Below are 22,920 nucleotides of genomic sequence, written 5' to 3'. Positions count from 1 at the left end.
CCAGGCACCACTCCTCTGCTGTTAACCCTGCCTTGAAGCCATTTAAATTGAGTGACATGGGTTCTTCTGCCCAAGGCAAATTCCATATTGGGGATCATTAGGAAAGGGATCAAAAACAAAAGTGCTGATATCGTAGTGCTGTCTTACCAAACGATGGTGATGCCACATTTGGAATTCTGTGTTCAGTTCTAGTTGCTTCATCTCAAAAAATAAAATAAAATGGGGGGGGGGAGAGATATTGTAGAGCTTGAAAGAGGGCAGTAAAGGGCACGCCAAATGGTCAAGAGGCAAGCGTGACTCCCCTGTGATGACAGGCTGCAACCTTGGGGGGGGGGGGGAGATTTTTATCTTAGAAGAAAATTGAGTAAGGGCGAGACATGATAAAGACATCCAAGATGATGCTTGGGGTGTGGAGGAAGTGGATGGAGAAGTTTTACTTCTCTCATAATTCTTGATCAAAGAGGATAGGAGATTTAGGACAGACAAAAGGAAATACGTCTTCACACAAATGCATAGTTGAACTATGGAACTCGCTCCCCAAAGAGTTGGGGATGGCCACCAACTTGGATGGCTATAAAAGAGGATGGGGCAAATCCAGGGAGGAAGAGGTCCCCCCCCTTTTCTTTCACACAGCTGCTGTGATGGGCATAAGAACATAACAACATTGCTGCCTCTGACCATGAAGGCAGAGCATAGCCATGGGCATAGCCTTCCCCTCCTCCATGAATTTGTCCAGTTCTCTTTTAAAGCCATCTAGCTTGGTGGTCATCACTTCCTCCTGCAGGAGAGAGTTCCATGATTTAACTATGCACTGCATGAATAAATCTCTTCTTCTGTCTGCCCTGAATCTTCATTCTGCTTCGTTGGATGTCCTTGAGTTCTGCCTTTGATCTATTCCACTGTCCCACCCTGGCCTTATGCAGGCCTCCTTACTTTACTTCCTGATCTTCTGTTGCAGCGCATCTTGTGTCCCGCCAACATCGGAGATGTGTGTGTGTTGCATTAGAGGCGTTTTCCATGGCTGCCCCCAGGCTTTGCAACACCCTTTTGGGGGGGAGGGCCCATCTATTGACTTAATGACCTTGCATGGCTAAGCAAAGACTATTTATGATGATTATTTAGACAGGCTTTCAGGCTGTTGCATTGGTTGTGTCTTTCGGCTTTGCTTGATGGCACTGTTTTGAGTCCAGACGCTCCTGCTTTCTTCTTTCCGTGCTCATGTTACACTTCTTGGTGCCGTTTTTAGATGCTGCTTTCGCTGTGTTAGGGTTGTATATTTTGAAGCTTTCACTGAGCTTCAGGGGCATGGTGCAGAAGGCAAGGTATAAATCTGGATTAAATAAGTAAACAAAGAAGACCCGTTCCCTCTGGAAAGTGGAATCCGAGCATATTTTGGCACATGCCATGCAGCAGACGGGGAGCAGAAGGTTGCTTCTGATGTATCAACTGTGTACCTCAGGGCCAAGCAATTAGGAAACTTTATTAAACCCTTTTTTTTTCTCCCACGCAAAAAACCAGCAGGCAAAGCATGATGACTTTACACAGCGAGGAGCAGAGGCTGCCAGGCTTTGCCTCCTCATTTCCTCTGTGTAATAATGACTTTAATTAGGGGCATTAGTAGCATTTGCAATTTAATTCCAATGGAAAATCCTAGAAGATGGGGAGCAATTATTGGCTCAACTGTTGCTTGTTCTCACTGTATTTCCCTCCCCCTTTCCTCAAAGATGGAACATATTTTAAGAGGAGAAAGAGGAACGTGTGTTGTTGGAACATCTCCAGGGCACAGAAGACAAAAGCGTCATCCAGGCCAGCGAGAGTGGAGTCTGAAGAGCAAAACGACCTTGCCAGGCCATCCCACAGTCTGCCAAGTGACAGGGAGAAAACCCTGGAGCTACATGCACCCAAACATTCCCAGAGCTATGCTATGTTGACTACCGTCCTTTTACAGAGCCAGTGTGTTGTAGTGGTTAGAGTGTTGGACTAGGATCTGGGAAAGTAAAGGTAAAGGGACCCCTGACCATTAGGTCCAGTCGTGACCGACTCTGGGGTTGCGGCACTCATCTTGCCTTATTGGCCAAGGGAGCCAGCGTACAGCTTCCGGGTCATGTGGCCAGCATGACTAAGCCGCTTCTGGCGAACCAAAGCAGTGCACAGAAACACCGTTTACCTTCCCACCGGAGCAGTACCTATTTATCTACTTGCACTTTGACTTGCTTTTGAACTGCTAAGTTGGCAGGAGCAGGGACCGAGCAACTGGAGCTCACCCCGTCACAGGGATTCGAACTGCTGACCTTCTGATCGGCAAGTCCTAGGCTCTGTAGTTTAACTCACAGTGCCACCCGTGTCCCTAGGATCTGGGAAACCAGGGTTCAAATCCCCACTCAGCCATGAATGAGGCTCCCTGGATGACCTTGGGCCAGTCACCACCTCTCAGTCTAACCTACCTCCCAAGGTGGTTGTGGGGGTGAAATGAGGGAAGGGGGAAACGAAGCTCCTTGGAGAAAAGGGGCAGGGTTATAAATGCAGTAAATAAATAGCTACTAGGAACTCTGAGTCACAGGGCGCTATCAAGCTCTCCCTGCTTTTCAGGAAGCTTCTCTCCATAGTTTGCCTGCCAAGAAACACTGGTATTTTGTAGAGCTGAGATAGAGGCAGCCTTTCCAGTCCGAGGGCCACATCCCCTTCAGGGAAGGCTTCTGAGGGCCAAATGCCTGTGGTGGGCATGGTCAGAGGAAAAAGTTGTCAGAGCAACACATGAACATCTTACCTTTGCAGAGGAGACTAGTTTCTACACAGCCTCTCTCAAATACCTCTCTTTATGCAAGGAAACAAAACCTATTCCAGCCAGGCAAAAACACTTGGGTGTGGAGCCTGGGGAGAGATTTTAGAATAATAATAATGATGATGATGATGATGATGATGTTTGGCCCCGAGGTTCTCCACCCCTGTTGTAGCGACTTCTGGGGGCATATTGTAAGCCAATATGGGCTGCCCCATGGCCCACAGGACACATCTCCACTACCCCAAAGAGCAGGATGTTTGTGGACAACCTCCAGTAAAATCTGTTATATTTAAATACTAATCCTGTTTTAGGATACACACTCAAGTTCTCATGGGGCAACAGGGCCTCACTGATGCTCTAAATCAGAAGAAGGCCACCTGCGGCCCTCCAGGTGTTGCTGGAGGACACTTCCTATTGGTTCCTAGTCCTTTAAAGAGGATTAGACAAATTGGGGGGGGGGCAGGGAGCTATTAGTGGCTACTAATGATGATATTTGATCTCCCTCCCTGTTGGAGGAAGGATGTTTCTGAATGCCAGTTGCTGGACACTGCTGGAGCAGAGAGGGCTCTTGTCCCAGGTCCTCCACAGGGGCATTGTGAGAAAAGAATGTTGGACTAGAAGGATGTTGGCTCATATTGGGTTTGCATGCTCATGTGCTCTGGTCCTGCTTGTGAACTTTTCAGAGGCATCTGGTTGGCTGCTCTGAACACAAAAAGTAGGACTCGGTGGGCTGCTGGCCTGATCCAGCAGGCTTTTCTTATCCTTGTTCTGGAGGAGCAGTTCATCTGGCTGTTTAATAAACATAGCAGCAGGAGGGTCCATTGCAGCCTGATGAGAGCAGGAGAAGCACAAACCCTGGCATGCAACTCTGCCAGGCCCTTTGCAGTTCCACTTGGAGCAGATGAGAAAACTGAAATAGCCCCATCGGGAGCAACACAATGACACACTCCCGAGGAGAGCACATTAACTCGTTTTAAGAGCTCTGCCACCTGAAGTCTGTAGGCCTCTTCCATTTAAGCTAGGAGATTAATTAACAATGACTGGGCTGCAGGCAGGGAAATTTCCATCTTCAAGTAATTGCTGCACTGCAGGAATGGTGCGCTTGCAAAATGGTCGCAGCATCTTTCTCCAAGCCGGTGCCTTCTAGATGTTTTGGACTATATGTCTGTTATCAGCCCCAGCTTCCACCAGGCTCAAGCATCATAGGGTTGTGCTGGGCACGCATGATGGAAAATTCTTCCTCTCCACTCCCTGCTCAGGCCTCAAAATCATGAAATAGAACCAGGTTAGTTTTGCCATGGCCTGATGATGATCAGCTTATGGTAACATAGAAGCAGGGTTTTTCACTGGTGGCAGCAGCGTTGTGGAATTCCACCCACGCCAAAATATGAGAGGGCCCATCAGCATTGGCATTCCGCCGGCTCTTGAAGAAATACCGGCTTATGCAGCTGCTTCCCTGAGCTTGAACTTCCTGATCTGATTGCTTTAATTGCTCTTTTAACTGTTATTTTACAGCCGTGTTTCAATGAAGAGGATAACTGTGGATGGTTTAATGTTTTGATGGAATTGGTTTTTATTGTGTACTTTGGTGGTGAGAGGGTTTTATACTTGTAAATGGTTTAGAAGCCATTTTGGCCTTTAAGCAGTACGTAAATTACGGTAACACATGATGAAGATGATGACGAGAATCATGGTCCATAACAACTAGAAGGCACCAACTTGGCCAAGCCTCACCTGATGTTCCTCCAACCCTGCTGGGGTGAGGATCCTGAATAAGCATAAATCCCTCCAGGTCAGGAGTGGGGAATCTCTTTCAGTCTGAGGGCCACATTTCCTTCTGGTCCACCACGCCAATGGTGAGTACGTCCAGAAGGAAAATGGGTGAAGCAATGAAGTAGGCTGTTTCTTACACACACTGACATCCCGCTCTCTATCCACCATTCATTCACCCAACAGCACAACATTCTAACAGAGCAATTCATACACTCATGTCAAATCACTTGCTGGCTGCAGTTTCCAGTGGTGAGATCTGTGTGAATGAGCTATCAGTGCCTACTAAGCCCAATGGCAATGTTCCACTTCCATACCCTCCAACATTTCTCCGATGAAAATAGGAACGTCCTATTCCATAATAAGAATACTAATTTTATTATTTATACCCCACGCATCTGACTGGGTTGCACCAGCCAGTCTGGACAACTTCCAAAATATATAAAACATAACTAAACATTTAAAAACTTCCCTAAACAGGGCTTCTAAAGGTTTTATAGTTACTTAGCTCCTTGGCTCAGGGGTTGCATAGCTCCATACCCTCCAACATTTCTCCCATGAAAATAGGGACGTTCTAGGGGAAAGTGGGATATTTCAGGATCAAATCAGAAAACGGGACATTGTAATAACCTGCAGTTTCATAAGCATATATATTTAAAGTAGATAATTAAATGAGCAAATTAAATGAATTTGGATATGCAGAAGATATTAAAAAAATAAATTTAAGGAACCGCAGAAAGAGGGGGAAGTCAAACCTTGAAATGTTAAAATGATTGTAAAATTAATGGAATGTATAAATTTGGAAAGTATGAATAAAAATTAAAAAATAATAATCAGAAACCGGGACGGCTTCTGTAAATCTGGGACCGTCCCTGGAAAATAGGGGCACTTGGAGGGTCTGCATTTCCATTGCCATAGGCTTTACGCCTCTGGAGACTAGTCGCTGGGAATTGCAGGGGAGGAGAGTGCTGATGTGTGCAGGTCCTGCTTGTGGGATCCCCCTTGGGGCATCTGGTTGGCCACTGTGAAAACAGGATGCTTGACTAGATGGGCCATTGGCCTGATCCAGCTGCAGAGCAATTCTTATGCTCTTACTGGTGAAGCTTGCTTATGGGCACCATCCTGGCACTTCCGAAGCAGTTGTGAATCTCTGCATCGAGCAATATTTACACATGACTCCGGTCCACACACACACACACAGAGAGAGAGAGAGAGAGAGAAGTAAATGTGAGCCAGCTGCTTGATATGGACCCTTGCACCTGAACTCTTTGCTCTTGGGAATGCTACTGAAGTAAAGCCCCCTTCCCTGAGTGGGTGTTTTAAAAATAAAAGTAGAGAATGGTGACATATCAACAACATCTCTCAGCTGCAGCAACCGTGACTGCTTGTTAGGAGACATGTTGCAAATACAAATTATTTGTTTGCAAGCGCAGATGTGTCTCTCGGGCACCATCTTGTGCCCAAATGCAGCCATTGCATGCTGGTCAGAAAATACACTGTACTGACACATTTTCTCCCCAATCCAGGTTTGAAAGTACAGTGTTAAAACTTCTTCTATCTTCTTAAAATACTCCAGCCTCCTTCCTGAGCAGCCTCTCTCAACCAGGCACCCTCTCAATGTTTTTGGCTGCAACTCCCATCAGAGAGAGAGAAGGTTTAGTTTCATCTTTGATGTGAATAGGCATCAATTGAGAGCCAGTGTTGCATAGTGGTTAGTGTGTTGGACCTAGGATGTAGGAGCAGGGTTCAAATACCCCCTCGGGCATGAAGCTCACTGGGTGACCTTGGACCAGGCACTGCAGCTCAGCTTAAACAACCTCACAGTTGTTTTGGATGTTTGTCCAGAATATTTCTATTATTTGTTTTATAAGAAGTCTCTCTCTCTCTCTCTCTCTCTCTCTCTCTCTCTCTGTGTGTGTGTGTGTGTCATAAAAAAGGAAACTAAAATGGTTTACAACAATAAAAACATTAAAAAGTAAAGAAACGGACGCCAATTAACCGTTGTGGAGGGATGTGTTCTTGATTATTTGCATAGGCTTGGCAGAATGGAGACATTTTCAGCAGCCACCTCTGAATTGTTCCCAGTGTTGCGTTAAAATGATGAAACGCCTTTCAGAGAAGTCGTAGAAATCTCAAGGCAATTTGAAATCATACAGTTAAAAATAACAAACAAAAAAAAGGTTTGAAAGCAATGCAATTACTATTTTTGAAAGATGGGTTTTTTAAAAATACCAATAAACACCCAATGCCTTTTCTTTTAAAAAATGAGGGTTTGTGTGAGAACCATTTCATAAAATAGAATTGTAGAGTTGGAAGGGACCCTGAGGAATATGCAGCTGTCCCATATGGGGATCAAACCTGCAACTTTGGCATTATCAGCACCACACTCTAACCACCTGAACTATCTACATGTCTTTAAAAAATAAGGGTGTGTGAGAGAACCATTTATATCACCTTGAGTTCCTTGGAGGAAAGGTGAGAGGTAAATGTAATAATGTATAAAAATGAACAATAGTTTGCATGGAGAGGAAGGGGGTCCTTGGGCCAGATGATGCTTGGGGGGGGGCTGGGCTTGGCCGTAGACCTCCACCCTGTTGCTTGTCTCTATGCTAGACGGATTTAATGTGGAATAAAACCAGTTATTCCCTGTTCCGGGTGGAGGGGGGATTTGAGTGATGAAGCAGCAGCTCCGTGAGGTGAGCCGGTGTGGTCCTCTCAGCTTCCAACAGCCCCCTGCCGCTCCATCAGACACCCTGTCAAGAATTTGGCCGGACTCCCCCTGATTAAATCTGTTCTGAATTTTTAAAAAGGGCTGGTGGGAACTGCCAAACGAGTTCTCGCCCTGCTGGAACGGCTGCCTGGATGAAGCATCAAGCTTGCCACTGGCCGTCCATACTAATAAGTTTGCGGGTTTTCTTTTACTACTATGTTGTGGCACGGTGTCAGGCTAGAGGCTAGCAAGGCAGGTGGCAGGATAAGTCCCCCCACTCTTGTTCTGGGGAGGGTGAATGTGTGTCAGGAGCTGAGAGGTGGTGGGGAAACGGCCTCACATCGCAGCACCGAGACCAAAGACCAAGGGCACCACAGCTGATTTCTAGGGAGCCTAGTCTCCTTCTCTCTTTTGTTCTAGAAGTTTAAGTAGTTTTTTAGATCCTGTTTGTTTGTAGTGCGATGTGAGAGCCGTGATGTCTTGTTCTATTTTGCTAACTTTTGAGGTGGGTTTTTTTTAAAGGGATGTTTTCTCTTTTATGCAAGCTCCTCTGGTGACCGCTTTCATTGCGCCCCATAGGAGGGGGGTTGTTATATGGTCTACATAATTTTCCTTGACGTAGTTCTGGAGAGTTTTTGTGAGACTCTCTCTAATTTGTTTATTTGTGGTTAGGATGGGACTGAAGGACCATGATGGGGTGGTTTGTGTTCCCTCTCCTGGTCTAAGGGTAACTTCTACTGGGGCGTGGTCTGTGATTCTTATGTTACCTATGTTTGTTGATTCCACTGAGGGGAACAGACCTTGCATGAGCAGAATGCTGTCCAGTCTGGACACTGCAAGGGCACCACTGTTGAAGGAGGATATTGACAAGCTGGGTGGCTCCTCTGTCATGGATGCTTTAGCTGAGATTCCTGCACCACAGGAGAGTTGGGCTAGATAACCCTTGGGGTCCTCTTTCAACTCGACAATTCTCTGATTCTGAGGTGTGCAGAGGAGGGTGTCAGAGAGGATAAAGGGACCAAGCCTTATGAGGAACGGTTGAAGAAGCTGGGGATGTTTAGCCTGGTTAAAAGAAAACTGAGAGGTGATATAAGAGCCGTCTTCAAATATCTCTGGGGCTGTCACATGGAAGATGGATCAAGCTTGCTTTCTCCTGCCCTGGAGGGTAGGACCCGAGCCAATGAATTCAAGTTACAAGAAAGGAGATTCCGACTTAACCTTAGGAAGATGGTTTTCTGATGGTAAAAGTAGTTCAACGGTGGAATGGAATTCCTCAAAGGGGGTTATCTCTCCTTCACTGGAGGTTTTTCAACAGAGGTTGGGTGGACACCTGTCAGGGGTTCTTTAGCCGTGATTCCTGCATTGCAGGGGTTGGACGAGATAATCCTTGGGATCCCTTCCAACTCTACAATTCTGTGACATTTGCAGAGCTCTTTTCCTAAGTGTTCAAAGCGCTCAGCAGATCCTCATAACAACCCTGTATGATAGGCCTCTTGTTATAGCTTAAAAATTGGAGGCTGAGGGTTGTATCCGACAAAGTTCTATGTGGAGGAGACTCACTGAAATAAATGGAGCTAAGTTAGCCATCCCCATTGATTTCAGTGGTTCTACTCTGAGTAGGGCTAATATTGGTGGCTTGCCTTGGGCTCTCCTCTGTGTTTGTGGCTCACCAACAGTTTGAAGTGTGGGATCCTTAAGTATGCAACTCATGTTCTGCACAGGCTGGTCTGCCCCAGCTCCCAACGCTCCTTACAAACAGACAGACAGACAGACAGACAGACAGAGGTTCAGACAGAGCTGTGCCATGCTTGAAGAAAGAGGGGCATGAAATGTTTTTCTTAAAGGGCCAGGCCTGGCAGTCTCGTTTCAACATGCCATGCTGTTTCTGCCCTGAGAGGAGGCTGGCATGCTGGACACAAATAGGAAGAAGAAGAAAAAGAGGAGGAGGAGGAGCAGCTGCAGGCCTGGATATAAAGCAAGTGAACCCAGAAGAGTATTGAAGGAGAGGCATTAACTGTTCTTTTCTCTTTTCTGTCATTTGCTTCCTTCCTCCCTCTGCCAAGTTGCATGGGAGCAAAACATTAATTCCAGCCTCTGAAGCCAGGGGCTGGAGAAATGGTTTGGCTAATGGCTCATGACATTGTAATACATGTGCAGCCCACACAGCTCCCTCCCCAGAAACTCAGATTCTGAGTTTCATTATGGAGCTGCAAGTTTTACTTAGATCGGGAATGGCTTCCTCAGGTGTTGAATGTTGTTATGGTGTTTTTGTGGCATCAGATCAGAAGTGGTCTAGCTTCACTGACTGAAATTCAGGTAGCGGCGTTTAAAAGTCTCGTTTCGCTGGCACCAGACCCCTCTAAAGTTGCATCGTAATCCTTAATGGCATTTCACCCCTTTGCTGGAGGGGCTGTGGTAGAGCTGGGACCTTCTTCCACCTGTGGTGGGGCTGTGACTTTCTGAAGAAGTTTTAGGAAATGGCATCTGGGGAAATATCTGATGACAAAGCAGCTCCTAGTTCCTAGAATCATAGAATTGTAGCATTGGAAGAGACCTCAAGGGTCATCTAGTCCAACCCCTTGCACTGCAGGAATCACAGCTAAAGATTCACTGGCATATAGCCATCCAACCTCTATTTAAAAAGCTCAACAAAGGAGAGTCCACCACCTTCTGAGATCGTCCATTCCTATGTCCACAACTCTTACTGCCAGAGAGTTCTTCCTAATCTTTAGGTAGAATCTCCTTTCTTATCAGTGCTGGATTTACGTACAATATAAGCTAAACAAGCTATACCTTAGGGCCCCACTCTCTTGGGGGCCCAAAATTTTTTTTTTTAAAAAAATGGATGTACATTTCCAAAATATGATAAAAAACAATTACTTTGATAAAATACATATTTTATTATGTGCAAATGGCTTTAAATACCTATTAGGTCCATAAATTACCATATAGCATATATTCAACACAAAAAACAGTGACAATTTGTTGTTGACAAAGGACAGCTGGACATATAAAGGGCCCCATTACCTTCAGTAGCTTAGGGCTTCATCAAACCTAAATCCGGCCTTGTTTCTTATAACTGGAATCTATCAATTCGGGTCCTAATATAATTGATTTTAAATAAGCACATGACAATCGTGTTTAACCCAAACCCAAACTGAATAAAAAGTACCGTTTGTCATTCATATGAGGCAATTACAAATGTACATTGTGGTATAATACTTTTAAACAATTAATTCTCTCCACAGTGTACGTGCATCACTGGACGTTTTATTGAGGAAGTTGACTTGTTGGCATAAAAGTAATAAAACATAAACCAAGTTGTCTCAAACTTGACCCCTAACCACTCTACTATGTTGAATTAGCCTCTCTGAGAGCAGCATTTCAGCCTGGCTGTTTTGAACTACATCTCTCCATCGGCCCCAACCAGCTGCTTCCAGAGGAGGCTTGAGGTCTCCACAGCAGCTGGCTATTCTCCTTGGTTTCTAGCTTTAGCTCCTTTGACCTTGTTGTTTTTCCTTTGCTTTGCCAGGCTTGGCTGACAGAAATCCATGAATACGCAAAGCAAGACGTGGTCCTGATGTTGCTGGGAAACAAGGTAAGCGAGGCTAGTTCCTGGCAGAACAATACAGAGCCAGGCGCTCTGTGGCAATGGAAGCCGTTTGCTGGGATGAAAAGGATGTGGATGCTGAGGCAGGTGCCTCAGGGCTGACCCTGCCCATGCACACGGATCGGGGCAGCAGCAGCAACCAGCTAGGCAGTGGAGGCCACTGCCCTCTTACCTGTCCGCCATCTTTCTTACAACCAGACAGCAGGTGACTGTACCTGTCACTGGCTGTGGCTCCAGCCACTGTTGCGATTCCTTGCTTTCTGCCCCACCAGTCCCAATGAACACTAGGCATCACTGCAGATACATAGTCAAAGAACACAATTCTGCTGCAAAGAGTGACAGCCACCAATGTGGATGGCGTTGGAAGATTGGACCATTTCATGGAGGGCCATTGATGGCCACTAACCACAATGGCTATGATATCCCTCCACAGTGGAAGGCAGCAATGCTTCTGAAGACCAGTTGCTGGAAACCACAGGAGGGAAGAGGGCTCTTGTACTTGGGTCCTGCTTCTGGGTTTCCCTTTGGGACATCTAGGAGGCCACTGTGAGAGCAGGATGGAAGACTAGGTGGGCCCTTGGCCTGATCCAGCCAGGCTCTTCTTATTCTCTTATGCTGGTTTGTGTTTTTTTGCCACCCCTAGGTGGACTCGACCCAGGAGCGAGTGGTGAAACGAGAAGATGGGGAGAAATTAGCCAAGGTACGGGAACCACCTGCCTCACTAAAACAAGCTGAAATTCTGCTTCAAGAGAGCCTAATTTCTGCAACCTTGTTAATTATTATTTTCACATCAACTTTGCAAACATCTGGGTAGGCTTAGCTAAACCAGAATGTTTGCAAAGTTGTTGTGAAAATAATTGCCTGCCTGTTGATATCAGGAGTTGATATCAGGATAAAAGGAGTTCAGCGAAGGCCTGATATCAACAGGCAGGGGATTCCAATGTGCAGGTGCTGACATACTAAAATATCAAGTCCTTACAAAATCAGTGCCCTCACACAAAATCGGTGTCCTCAGGCTGTTTTGGACTAAAATTCCAGGCTGACAGGAGTCATAGTCCAAAACATGCAGAGAGCACCTTGTTGGGGAATGTTGAGCTAGATTTCCTTCTAAAAGAAATGGAATGTAGATTTTTTTCTGGAAAAAATGGTGGGAGAACTCACCACACAGTTTCTTTCTTTGTTTGCTTTCGACCCAGTCCACACCCCGCTCCCCGCCCGAGGCAGTGGCTAAATGTAAGATGCGATTTAAAAATTTACACACATAATGATCTGGATTAGAAATGGCCACATTATTCATTACAGGTATAGGTGTATTTTTGGCCCAGGCATTGGGTGTATATCCGTTCCAGCCCTCCCGACAATAAAATATATATACTTTTTTAACAGAAAGGGAGCCGAGTCCCCCCCCCCCCCAACAAAACCACAATTCCTGAATTTTAGGGAACAGGCAGACACTGAATACCATCTTCATTTTTGTAGGAATACGGAGTGCCCTTCATGGAGACCAGTGCCAAGAGTGGTTTGAATGTCGACTTAGCGTTCACAGCTATTGCCAAGTAAGTTGCTTCTTTTTGACTTTCCATCTTTAACTTTCTCAGGGCACGTGGCACTGGGGGTGAGTTTATGGGACCAAGGGGGCCGTGTCACAAAAAGAACAATTTGTGATGGTGCCACGCTGGTGGCAAACTGGTCCTTACCTGAGACAGGTAAGCAGGAGAAACGCCTTGTTGCAGGGCTGTGATAAGAGACTAGGGAACCAGATTGATCAAACTGCTTGCATTTTGTTTCCAGGGAGCTGAAGCACAGATCTATGAAGCTGCCCAACGAGCCTCGCTTTAAACTCCACGACTACGTCAAGAAGGAGGTGAAAGGCGCCGGCTGCTGCAGGTCCTAGAACCCACCTGGCCCATTTGAGGTTCTGCCCTTTGTACAGACTCGCAACCAGCGTCCCACGTCCCCTGCTGCATCTGTCTATGCCACTACATGATTCCTTCTTCGTGTCTGTGTGTTTGTCCAGGTGAAATTGGACATGTGGGAGTGCGGGAGGCGGAGGAGGGCCTGAGTGGCTTCTTTCCAGGAAGCCAGACACAGCTAAGAGGCTAAAAATAATAGATCTGTCGGGGAAGAAGGTAGTTGATAATCAACGGGAATTGTGGCAGCGAGTGAAGTATCTTTGGCAGCCTTCAAGCACAGGCGCCACTAAAACGAACAGGGTGTGTGGTTTGTGTGAATGGACATGCAACTCCTGTGCATTTTGGAGGTGCGCACGTAGGACGTTTTCCTAGGGGATGGCATTCTGTACCCCCCTTGATGTTAAGCTTTTCCCTGTTGGCGGCAACCTTTTTGGAATTGTGCTCCATGTTATTGTTGCAGCTTCAGCAAGTACCCAGGCCTGGTACTTCCAACCCTTATAAGTTCTTTATTATTATTTTTCAAACTCCGCTGACGCTGCAATACGTACCCTGCATATGTAATATAGCACCCAGAGCAGGGACAGAATTTGGCACCCCTTAATTCTGAGTAGGTACCCTTATAAGTTTTATTACCATTATTATTTTGCGCTCCCTTGGCTCTGCACACCCCATGCGGGGGAACTGCTCATACCTCCCTAAATCCTGCGCTGTTCTTAACATCCGAGAAAGGGAGGGGAAATTGCTGCTGTCTGCAACATGTGGATTGCCTGTAGGGAAGAAGGAAAAATCCCATGTTTTCGTCTTGGGTCACTTGACCACTGGGAGTCTAACTAGCTCATTCCTGAGCGCAAACACTTTGGCTTCTTTTTGTGGAGGTAGGTTATTACACAAAGCTAACTGGTTTTGTATCTTTGAAGTAACTATTTTTAAAGTGCAATTTGTCTCCCACCACTTGGTACTGTTTAACTCCCTTGCTGTGTCTCTCATGGTTGCTCTTGGATACAAGAGGGTCTTTTTCAAACAGCTGCAACATCGTGTACAAAAAAACGCTTGCCCTTTCAGCTACTTTGATGGTGGAGCTGCCTGGCTTTCTTTTTATGGCAGGGGTTTGAAAATGCAGCGCTTTGCTCCCCCCCCCCATAGGAGCAGGCAAGTGCGATGCCCATGGGGGTTTGTGGGGTCTCCAGGAAGGGGGCTTTGCTGTTCTTTGTTGCAAGGGAAGCTACTGAGAAACCACCATGCCCGCAGCCCTCCCTGGCTTCCACCTCCCGTTGGCGTCAAGAAAAGGGAGATAGCGTAGCTTCATGGCCGGGAGCACAAGGTGAAAAGTCCCCGACTCAATAGCCATAAGCAAAATCTCACAAACTAGCCCCAGATCTTTGGCACAGCACCAGCCCTTGACAGTACAGGAATAACCCAACACCTTACATTACCATTGTAAGGATAATTGAGAATGTATATGAAGTGCTTTGTACACTCAAAGTGCTATATATATGTATATTTATTTATAAATACTAAGTTATCATGCTTTCTTTGGTACTGTGGGAGTTTTGTATGTGTGTATGCTTCTCATTTTCTTTTACTTAAAAGGTTTATTCAGAAACAAAGGCCCCAGGCTGGATTCCTTTCTCCTCCTTATTGTTTCCGAGCTACTACAAGTTTCCTAAGGAAGGCCACCTTGCCTCAGAGCCGGTTTGCATGCTCACAGCGCTCCTAAAAGCTTCAAGGGTCACCGCATCGCAGAGGAAACCAGCCACATAGTATGTGAATTGGGCCAGTTTCATTTATTTCAATCCTGTACCATAGGAAAGCAACTGGGCTGCCTGCTGCTGGCTCTTGATCCAAACACTCCTTTGCAGAATTCTGCAGCTTGGCTTCCGCGGCCTCCACTTTGCAAGAGAAGCATGGACTCAAAAACGCTGCCTCTTTGCAGGGACTTGGGTCTGCCTCCTACATAGACTGGCTTTTACTGCCACCTAGCAAGAGGTGTTCCCAAACAGTGTTATTAATGTAGTAAGAAAATGCTGCCTCTTGTTTATAGCTTTCTCTCTATCTCCCCCCACCTCAAAATTCCTAATAAAAGACTTTTTTAAAATGTCGTTTTCCGGTCTCAAAAGCCTTAGGAAAGTAAGGCTAAAACTCTACAAGAACTTGCATTTTCCTCTTTGCTGATCTGAAAGAATCTAAAAGACCTTTGGGTATACGTCCTGGTAGTTCCACCACCCAAAGAACCTAATGTGTGGCATGTGCAGGGGCAGCTTCCAAGCAACAAAGTTTTGGAACTCCCTCTTCACAAAGATGCACCTGGCACGTACACTCTTAATGCTTTCATCGTGTGAAGATGCACCTCTTTACCATGGCGTTTTGACATTCGAGATTTATATTCTTATGATCCAGCCTATTCTCATCATTGTAATTTGTATTATTGTGACCCTCCTAGGGGACCTTTGGGTGAATGGCAGGTATTTCATTAAACTAGTAATAATGTCACCAACCAATTTAAGAGTGCTGCACTCTATCACCATACATGGCAGTTTAAAACCTACCCATTGAGAATTTCTGAGTCTGTCCCCGCCTAAACTATAACCCAAGAGATCTGTTGCCTGCACCCTGATTTTCAGCTGGCGATCTGCAAAGAATCTTATGCCAAACACCATTCTCGCCATCCATCATTCAAACTGGGGTGAGGGGGAGTGGAAGAGAAGAATCAGTACAAGCCTCAGACATTTAACTGCCACTTAGCATAAATCTGAGTGTTATTTTTCCTGTTGGCAAATAGGCATATTGTTATAATGGAAACAACAGGCAAGGAAACAAATTTCACCCCCCCCCAAAAAAAACAGCTTTCCAACGGGAGACACTCAGCCCAGCCTGGAATCATGACTGAATGTGGGGCCTTTCACATTCAAGCAAACACTATACCATTGGGCTACAACTACTTGCCCCCCCCCTTTATCAAATGAAAGTGTGAGAAGTTCAGATAAGTTGTCTGTGGTGTAAGATAAAGGATTTGATAATCCCCAAACACCCAGAGCCAGAAACTCTATTCAGAGGCTGAGGTTTTCTGTGCAGTTTACCTTTGCCCCTGCATATTGCACAAACAAATCTGTTTCTTTAATAAGCTATTGTTGTAGTTGGAAAAAAGTATATTGTTGCAAACTTCTTCACCAAGGGCTCTTAAATATTTATTTTTTCATGAGAGAAATTCAAATCTGCTCTTATTTTTGTGACTGGACATCATTTAGCTTGCTAAACATGCGTTTGATTAAAAAGCTCTTGGAAAACCAAAGGATTTAAAGTTTACCTTCTGAAAATGTCAGATATTACAAAAACCACAGCCTTTCTGATAAAATGTATCCTAAGCATACATTACCTTGTAACAATAAAACATTAGCTTATTTGGTTAGAGCAGGCATAGGCAAACTCGGCCCACCAGATGTTGAGACTACAACTCCCATCATCCGTAGCTAACAGGACCAGTGGTCAGGGATGATGGGAATTGTAGTCTCAAAACATCTGGAGGGCCGAGTTTAGAGCATGGTGCTGAGAATGCAAAGGTTGTGGGTTTGATCAGCATACAGGCCACCTGCATTGCAGGGAGTTGGACTAGATGACCCCGGAGGTCCTGTCTAACACTATGATTCTATGATTCAGCAAGCTGCTTTCTCTCATCTTCTGCCCACTTCTGCTTTAAATCAAGATAGGCGTCAAAGGTCAGCCTCACAATGGTTATTCAAAGGTTTCAACAGAGGACATCTCAAAAGTAAAGTTTTCTCAATAGTTTTTCAAAAGTTTCAATGGAAGACGTCCCAAAAGTCTCAAGAACTGATACTACTGTTTCGTAATAGTCTTCATCAGCCAGTATAGTGAGCACTGATCCATAGCATGAATCTTACTTACATCTTCTTGTGAAAAAGATTGGCTGATGAAGATTATTACGAAACAGTAGTATCATTCCGGAAACACCCCTTGAGACTTTTGGGACGTCTTCCGTTGAAACTTTTGAAAAACTATTGTGAAAACTTTACTTTTGAGACGTCTTCTGTTGAAACTTCTGAATAACCATTGTGACTGACCTTTGATGCCTTTCTTGAACACATGGCTTAATGTTCTGTGCCACTAGTCTGTTACATTGTATATATGAACTAATAGATTTATTTCTACTTTTTGAATGATCTCATTATTCTATTACATATGCTCTAACACTTATTAGCCTACGTGTTGCATCTATATTTTTGTGATTGGTTCTCATTGCAACACAGGGGTTTGTTTTTTGCCCTTCTGCTTTTTGACTTGTCTGTTATGCTCAGGCAGATCTGGCAAGCCCATGTGATGTGTTCCAATAGAACCAGTCTCTGAACACTAATGAAAGCAAGTTCCTTCACGCAGATCTTCATTTCCTTAGGGTGCTTCCTATTTGCAACCAGCATCTGCAGGGGAGCCGAATCCAGAGCAAAGAAATTTTTTACACTTGCAATTAGATGTCAAAAATTTATTTTACAGAACATTTTATTAAACAAAATTTACAAAATCTTGCCAGAAAAACTTGCATTTCTTTTATAAGCCAGGCAACACTAGAAAGAACAGATAAAAATTTACAGAAGGAAAATGTATTAAACAAAATTTACATTTTTGGCCAAGAAAATCTGCATTTCAGCATTCTCTGGCAATAGAGATGCCCTTTGTCTTTGAAGAGCACTGCCAGCTGTGCTGAAAACACTTTCACACGGCACACTTGTTCCTGGGATAGCCAGAAACCTCTTTGCAAGCACCTTCAACATTGGGAAGGATGCCTCATGTGCCTTCCACCACATCAGAGGGCATTCATCAAAGTCCACTCTTGGCATAGCCATATAGCTTCTCAGCTCTTTTTCTGCTTTCAATTCAGACAACGGTGCTAATCCATCTTCTGCCAGGTCCTCCTCTTCCTCCTCTAAATCAAAAATTTTCGCCAACCCTTTTTTTGGCTGAGGAGGCGGAGTACTGGGCTCCGTAGAAGCAGCACACAGACTGCCATGCAAGTCTGCCATCTTCTTTATGGCCTCCTGCCTGACAGCCTCAGGAGCCTCCAAGAACCGCAGGCGAAACCTTGGGTCACACAGCGAAGCTAGACCTAAAGTGGTTGTCATAGGTGCACTTTCATACTTTTCTGACAGTGCACCCAAAATTTCATGTTTAATATCCTGCAGCAGCATACTGTCTCCCTCATCAGGCTGGAGACTTTTCTTAATTTGTCTATAAAGCGGCAGAACAGATGAAGCAGTGATATCATTGCTTCCGCTCAGAGTCGTGGTGATGTCCTCTAACACAGTAGTTGCAGACACAAAGTCTTGTATAGCAGAGATATCACACTCTTCCAACATCAAATGGTTTTTGGAGGGGTAACCCAGAAACATCTCACTTAATGCACTTTTGTTTTCAAGAAACGTTTGGCAGAGCTTAAATGTGCTCCACCATATTGTGGGACAAGCACTTGGCAAACTAACTTTCTCCATCTGAAGTATCTCTTGAGATCTGGCAAAATCTCTTCTCATTTTCCAACTATGGCTAATGCTATTCTGCAGGTTTTTCAATCTTGTAACTGCCTTTTTCAGCTGTGTCAAGTTTAAAGCTCGGTTAACCCCAACAGTTATATTGTGGGCAAAGCAAGAAACGTGCTCTAAACCAAGCTGCCTAACTACTTTTACAATATTTGTGCCGTTATCAGTTGTACTGCAAAATATATTCTTCACATCTATGCCCCATTCCGATAATGTGTCTGTGAGCATTTCACAAAGATTATCTGAGTTGTGGTCCTTCAAAATATGTTTACAGCCCAAGAAAGCATTCGTCAACTTCCACTCATCAGATATGAAATGTACAGTCACTGCCAAAAATTGAGTGCCTGCTACTGATGTCCAGCAATCAGTAGTGATGACCAGCTCAGTATCCTTTATCCGGCTTACTTCTCTCTTCATTTTCTCCACGGTGTCATTGTACAGTTTTGGAACGCCTTTGGTTGCAAAGTATTTTCTGCTGGGCAGCTTATATCTTGGGTTTAGAGTGTTAACCATCTGGATAAATTTTGGGTGGTCCACTGTGTTGTAAGACTGCATGCACGTAGCCACATACTCTATGATTGCCTGAGTACAAGATTTCGGTGCCTTCGAATTGAGCGGCTGAACATCCAATGTTGTTTTCAGCCGTTTTTTAGGATTTTCTGCAACCGTTACTGCAGGCTCAGCAGCACTAACTGTTGTTGCAACTGGAGGATCATCAGCTTCATTACAAGAATCGACGGAAATGTCTCTTGATGGAGAAGCCAACTCCCTAAATTTCAGTGGGTGGTGAAACTTGAGGTGGCTACTTAGATTTGAGGTGTTTCCGCCTTTCGCAGATACCGAATTCAAACATATCTTACAAATGGCGATATTATCAACCACCACACGGTCACTTTCATCAGCAGGCAAGCCAAAATGCACCCAAACGGCACTTTTGGTTTTGGGCTTGGCTACCAAATGGTGGTATTCAGGACAATTCAAAGAACGGCGATGATGAGTTACATATAATCTGGGGAAACATTAAAGAAAAATCTAATTTTGATGTATATGATATATGAAAAGCAACTCAATGATAGCATTCTTCAACTAAACAATTAAAGATTTCTGGAGAAGATATTAATGTCCTATATAGTCTTGGGGGCAACTTTAAAATTTTAGAAAGTAGTAGATGGCAGTGGAGAGCTGAGCCTGCACTGCGCAGGAATCAAAAGAAGCACTGGCTTCATGGTTTTTTCCAAAATCATGATTTTTGCATAGCACACACACATCACGATTCATGATTTATTGCCACATCACATACTATGAAAATGCTATAATAATGTGGACTTCAGAACCGGTTTTGAATTATATACAGTGGTACCTTGGTTTACGAACTTAATCTGTTCCGGAAGTCCATTCTTAAACCAAAGCGTTCTTAAACCAAGGCATGCCTTCCCATAGCAGCAGGGGAACAACTTGGATTAAGAAGGTTGCAAACCTGGAAGTAGGTGTTTTGGTTTGGGAACTTTGCTTTGGAATAAGAGCATGCTTCACTTCCTGTTGAGTGTGTTCCATTTGTAAATTGAGTCCCCTGCTGCTATGTGAAAGCACACCTTGGTTTAAGAATAGACTTCCAGAACAGAATAAGATCGTAAACCAAGGCACCACTGTACTGATACATCGCCCAGCCCCCCCTCACCAATTTGTTCTCTTAGCTGCAGCCCGTACCTCATAACGTCTCGCAGAGTTGGGAGTTCAGAGGGCAACAATTCTCTGCCAGTTCCAATTAGATCGCTCACGTGAGTGGATGTCCCAAGACTTGTTCTCTGGTTAGAATCCATTGAAGGTCAATTCCCACTGGTTAAGACGGTAGTAGTATTCCCACTGGTTAAGACGGTAGTAGCAGTAGTAGCAGCAGCAGCAGCACTGACAAGAAATTTTTAACACAATGATGAAGATTCTTCAATCTGTGAAACAAGCAAATACAGCTACAGCACATTAGTGAATTATATATGTGTTTAACTGTAATATACAATCCAATATAAAAATATGTATAGTATATAAATAAAAAATAGAATATATAACTGCAAGTACTTGACAATTATTTAAATGTTTATGCAATTTTACACATTTTTTAAAAATAAGAAATTTAAAATTAAGTTGAATTCCACACAAATGTCAAAAATGTTTGTATGTACAGTGGTACCTCGATGTGAACAGGATTCGTCATTTTGAGCGTCTGCGCATGCAGCAGAACCCGGAAGTAATGCTTTCCGTTACTTCCGGGTCGCCGCAGAGCGTAACCTGAAAACGCTCAACCTGAAGCACATTTAACCCGAGGTATGACTGTACTTATTTAGCAAGCAAAACTAAATTATATTAATTCAACCAAAATATTTTTTGAATTCCCAAGTCATGTTGCAACTTTTAGCACCCCTCATTTTTTGAATTTGAAGGTTGAAAAATTCAACACACCTGAATTAGGTTTGTGCCAACCTATTGGCACTCCACATATTCAGTTTGCTGGCCATTTTCCTATGAGAAAAACAATGGAATAATACAGTTATCTCAATCCACTAACATTGGCTGGGGTAGTAAATGCATCCCAATGGCAAAACTCAATGTATTTCTGGGACATTTTATGTCGCAGGTGATTTTATTTTTATTTTTTTGTTTTCAAAAGGAAAACTGTAACTAGTAACAGGCTAAAATTTGGGGCTATTCATCCAAGGAGCACCCTCTAGGTCTACTTATGCGTAAAGTGCACAACGAAAAGTGTGTCTGGTAAATTTTCTTGGATGAAGGTTAAAAACTCACCACAAAGGCCTGGCACAACCCAGTGTCCTGCTAGATCACTTCTGATACCAACATAGTCTCTTCTCTTCTCCCATGTGCTTCCTGAAGAAAATTAAAATAATACTAAGAATGAATAAAGTGCCAATAATACATTTTGTTTTCTAAATAGACAGGAACAAGGTTCTAGCTTGAAAGGAAGGTGCCTCTCTGAAACCAGCTTTTAAGCCTCAGCTCGTGCTCGTAATCAGTAAACTGCAACCAGTTTTCATACGAGGTGTCAGAAAATTAAGAGCTCATCATTGGCTGCTGTTTGATGGGCCTAACAGATTACCCACACAGATTTTCCAAAATCACAGTTTAGGCTCCTCCCTATCTACTGGGTTCATATCATTCAGTGGCAGCAAACACACCTGGAAAGGTTGTGGAGGAGGCCTTAACAAGGAGCCCAGGGGCTGGACCTGGTCAAAGGGGGTCAAGCATCCCGTTCTGAGAGTGGCCAACCAGATGCCTTGAAGAATTCTGTAATCATCCTAGCCACACTCAGAAACAAATGCTTCTCACGGGTAGGAAAAAAGACCAAGGGAAGGAGGCCTCAACAAAGCCTTAAACCAGACTGGAGACCTACACATAAAATGAACTGGTCCAACACTCAACATTGATATGACTGTCCTGCTATGCTGCCGCAGAATGATCTGCAGCAGCAAGAGGTTGCAAGATCCTCCCTTTCTGAAAGGTAAAGGGTCCTTTGCAGGATCTAAAGCAGATCACCCATTCCATGAGAACTATGAGGCATGAACGAGAGGTTTTACCACCTCCTTCAAAGTTCTAACTTTCATTAACTCATACAAACAGGTAAACGCATTGTCTCCTTTTTGGCCCTGCTACCAGAACATCAATTCACCCTATCACCAATTGTGAGAGATCTAGCAGTTAAAACAGTGGTCTTTTAACTTTTTCAGAATATAAACCTGGATTTGGGGGCCAATTTCATAATTTTGGGCCATGTAACTTATCTAGTGGCCTGGATAAGATCTCAACTAAGTAATGTTGCAGACCGGGTGCAAACCCTGCTCAGCCATGAAATTCACTAGGTGACCCTGGATCAGGGTATAAATATATAAACTGCCACGTGGGGATTAAAAAACTATGGGTGTCATCCAATGTCAATCCCACTCAGGGCATAACTATAGAAATTACCGGACCGAAGACTGCCCTGTCCATTAATTACCATGGGTCTACTCTGAGTAGACTCCTGCCAACGTAGCAGTTCGAAAGCACGTCCGAGTGCAAGTAGATAAATAAGTACCGCTTCGATGGGAAGGTAAATGGCAATTCCGTGCGCTGCTCTGCTTTGCCAAACGCGGCTAAGTCATGCTGGCCACATGACCCGGAAAAACTCTGCAGACAAACTTCGGCTTCCTCGGCCAGTTAAGCGAGAGGAGCGCCGCAACTTAACGATCAGGGGTCCCTTTACCTTTTACTCTGAGTAGAACTAACAGTGACTGCAATTCTACACCAGGACGAGGTTTTCCATTCCTTACAGCATTTTCGTAATATTCCAAAGCTTTCAACAAGTCTTAAATAAATATAAAACATTTTAAATAAAAAAACACAACTGCGCTGTGCACACGTGATTTGTGCCCCTTTTGGAATGTTCTGCTGTTGGTCAAGCAAGACTAACCACTATAGTCCCAGAAACTGGCCTTTCCGCCCGCGTAATGCGAACCTTACCGTCAACACTTCGAGCGCGAGCGGGAAAAAGAACGCGCAAGCGCTTGGAATCGGCTTTTATAAACTCGCCCCGCTTCCCAATTGGCTGG

At 44.4% G+C, this 22,920-nt stretch overlaps 1 protein-coding gene and 1 long non-coding RNA gene across 2 annotated transcripts in view; one reads left to right on the top strand and one right to left on the bottom strand.

Moving 5' to 3' along the window:
* RAB26 (RAB26, member RAS oncogene family) overlaps positions 1-15,275 on the top strand; it is a 107,608-nt gene extending 92,333 nt beyond the window's left edge. The window contains exons 6-9 of the mRNA XM_081840668.1: positions 10,795-10,860; positions 11,516-11,572; positions 12,352-12,428; positions 12,664-15,275. Of these exons, the coding sequence (XP_081696794.1) occupies positions 10,795-10,860; positions 11,516-11,572; positions 12,352-12,428; positions 12,664-12,766 (303 nt within the window). The 3' untranslated portion in view covers positions 12,767-15,275. The remainder of the gene's footprint in view (positions 1-10,794; positions 10,861-11,515; positions 11,573-12,351; positions 12,429-12,663) is intronic.
* Positions 15,276-17,161: 1,886 nt separating this feature from the next.
* Positions 17,162-21,278, bottom strand: LOC309329669. The gene is made up of 5 exons (XR_014151213.1): positions 21,122-21,278; positions 20,780-20,839; positions 20,033-20,271; positions 17,210-19,334; positions 17,162-17,176 (listed from the first exon to the last, which is right to left on the bottom strand). It is a non-coding gene; the product is annotated as an uncharacterized lncRNA (long non-coding RNA).
* Positions 21,279-22,920: the final 1,642 nt, after the last annotated feature.

The sequence above is a fragment of the Podarcis erhardii genome, assembly GCF_964252035.2.
Source record: "Podarcis erhardii genome assembly, chromosome: 14".
NCBI lineage: Eukaryota > Metazoa > Chordata > Lepidosauria > Squamata > Lacertidae > Podarcis > Podarcis erhardii.
This window is presented reverse-complemented; position numbering and strand designations above follow the sequence as displayed.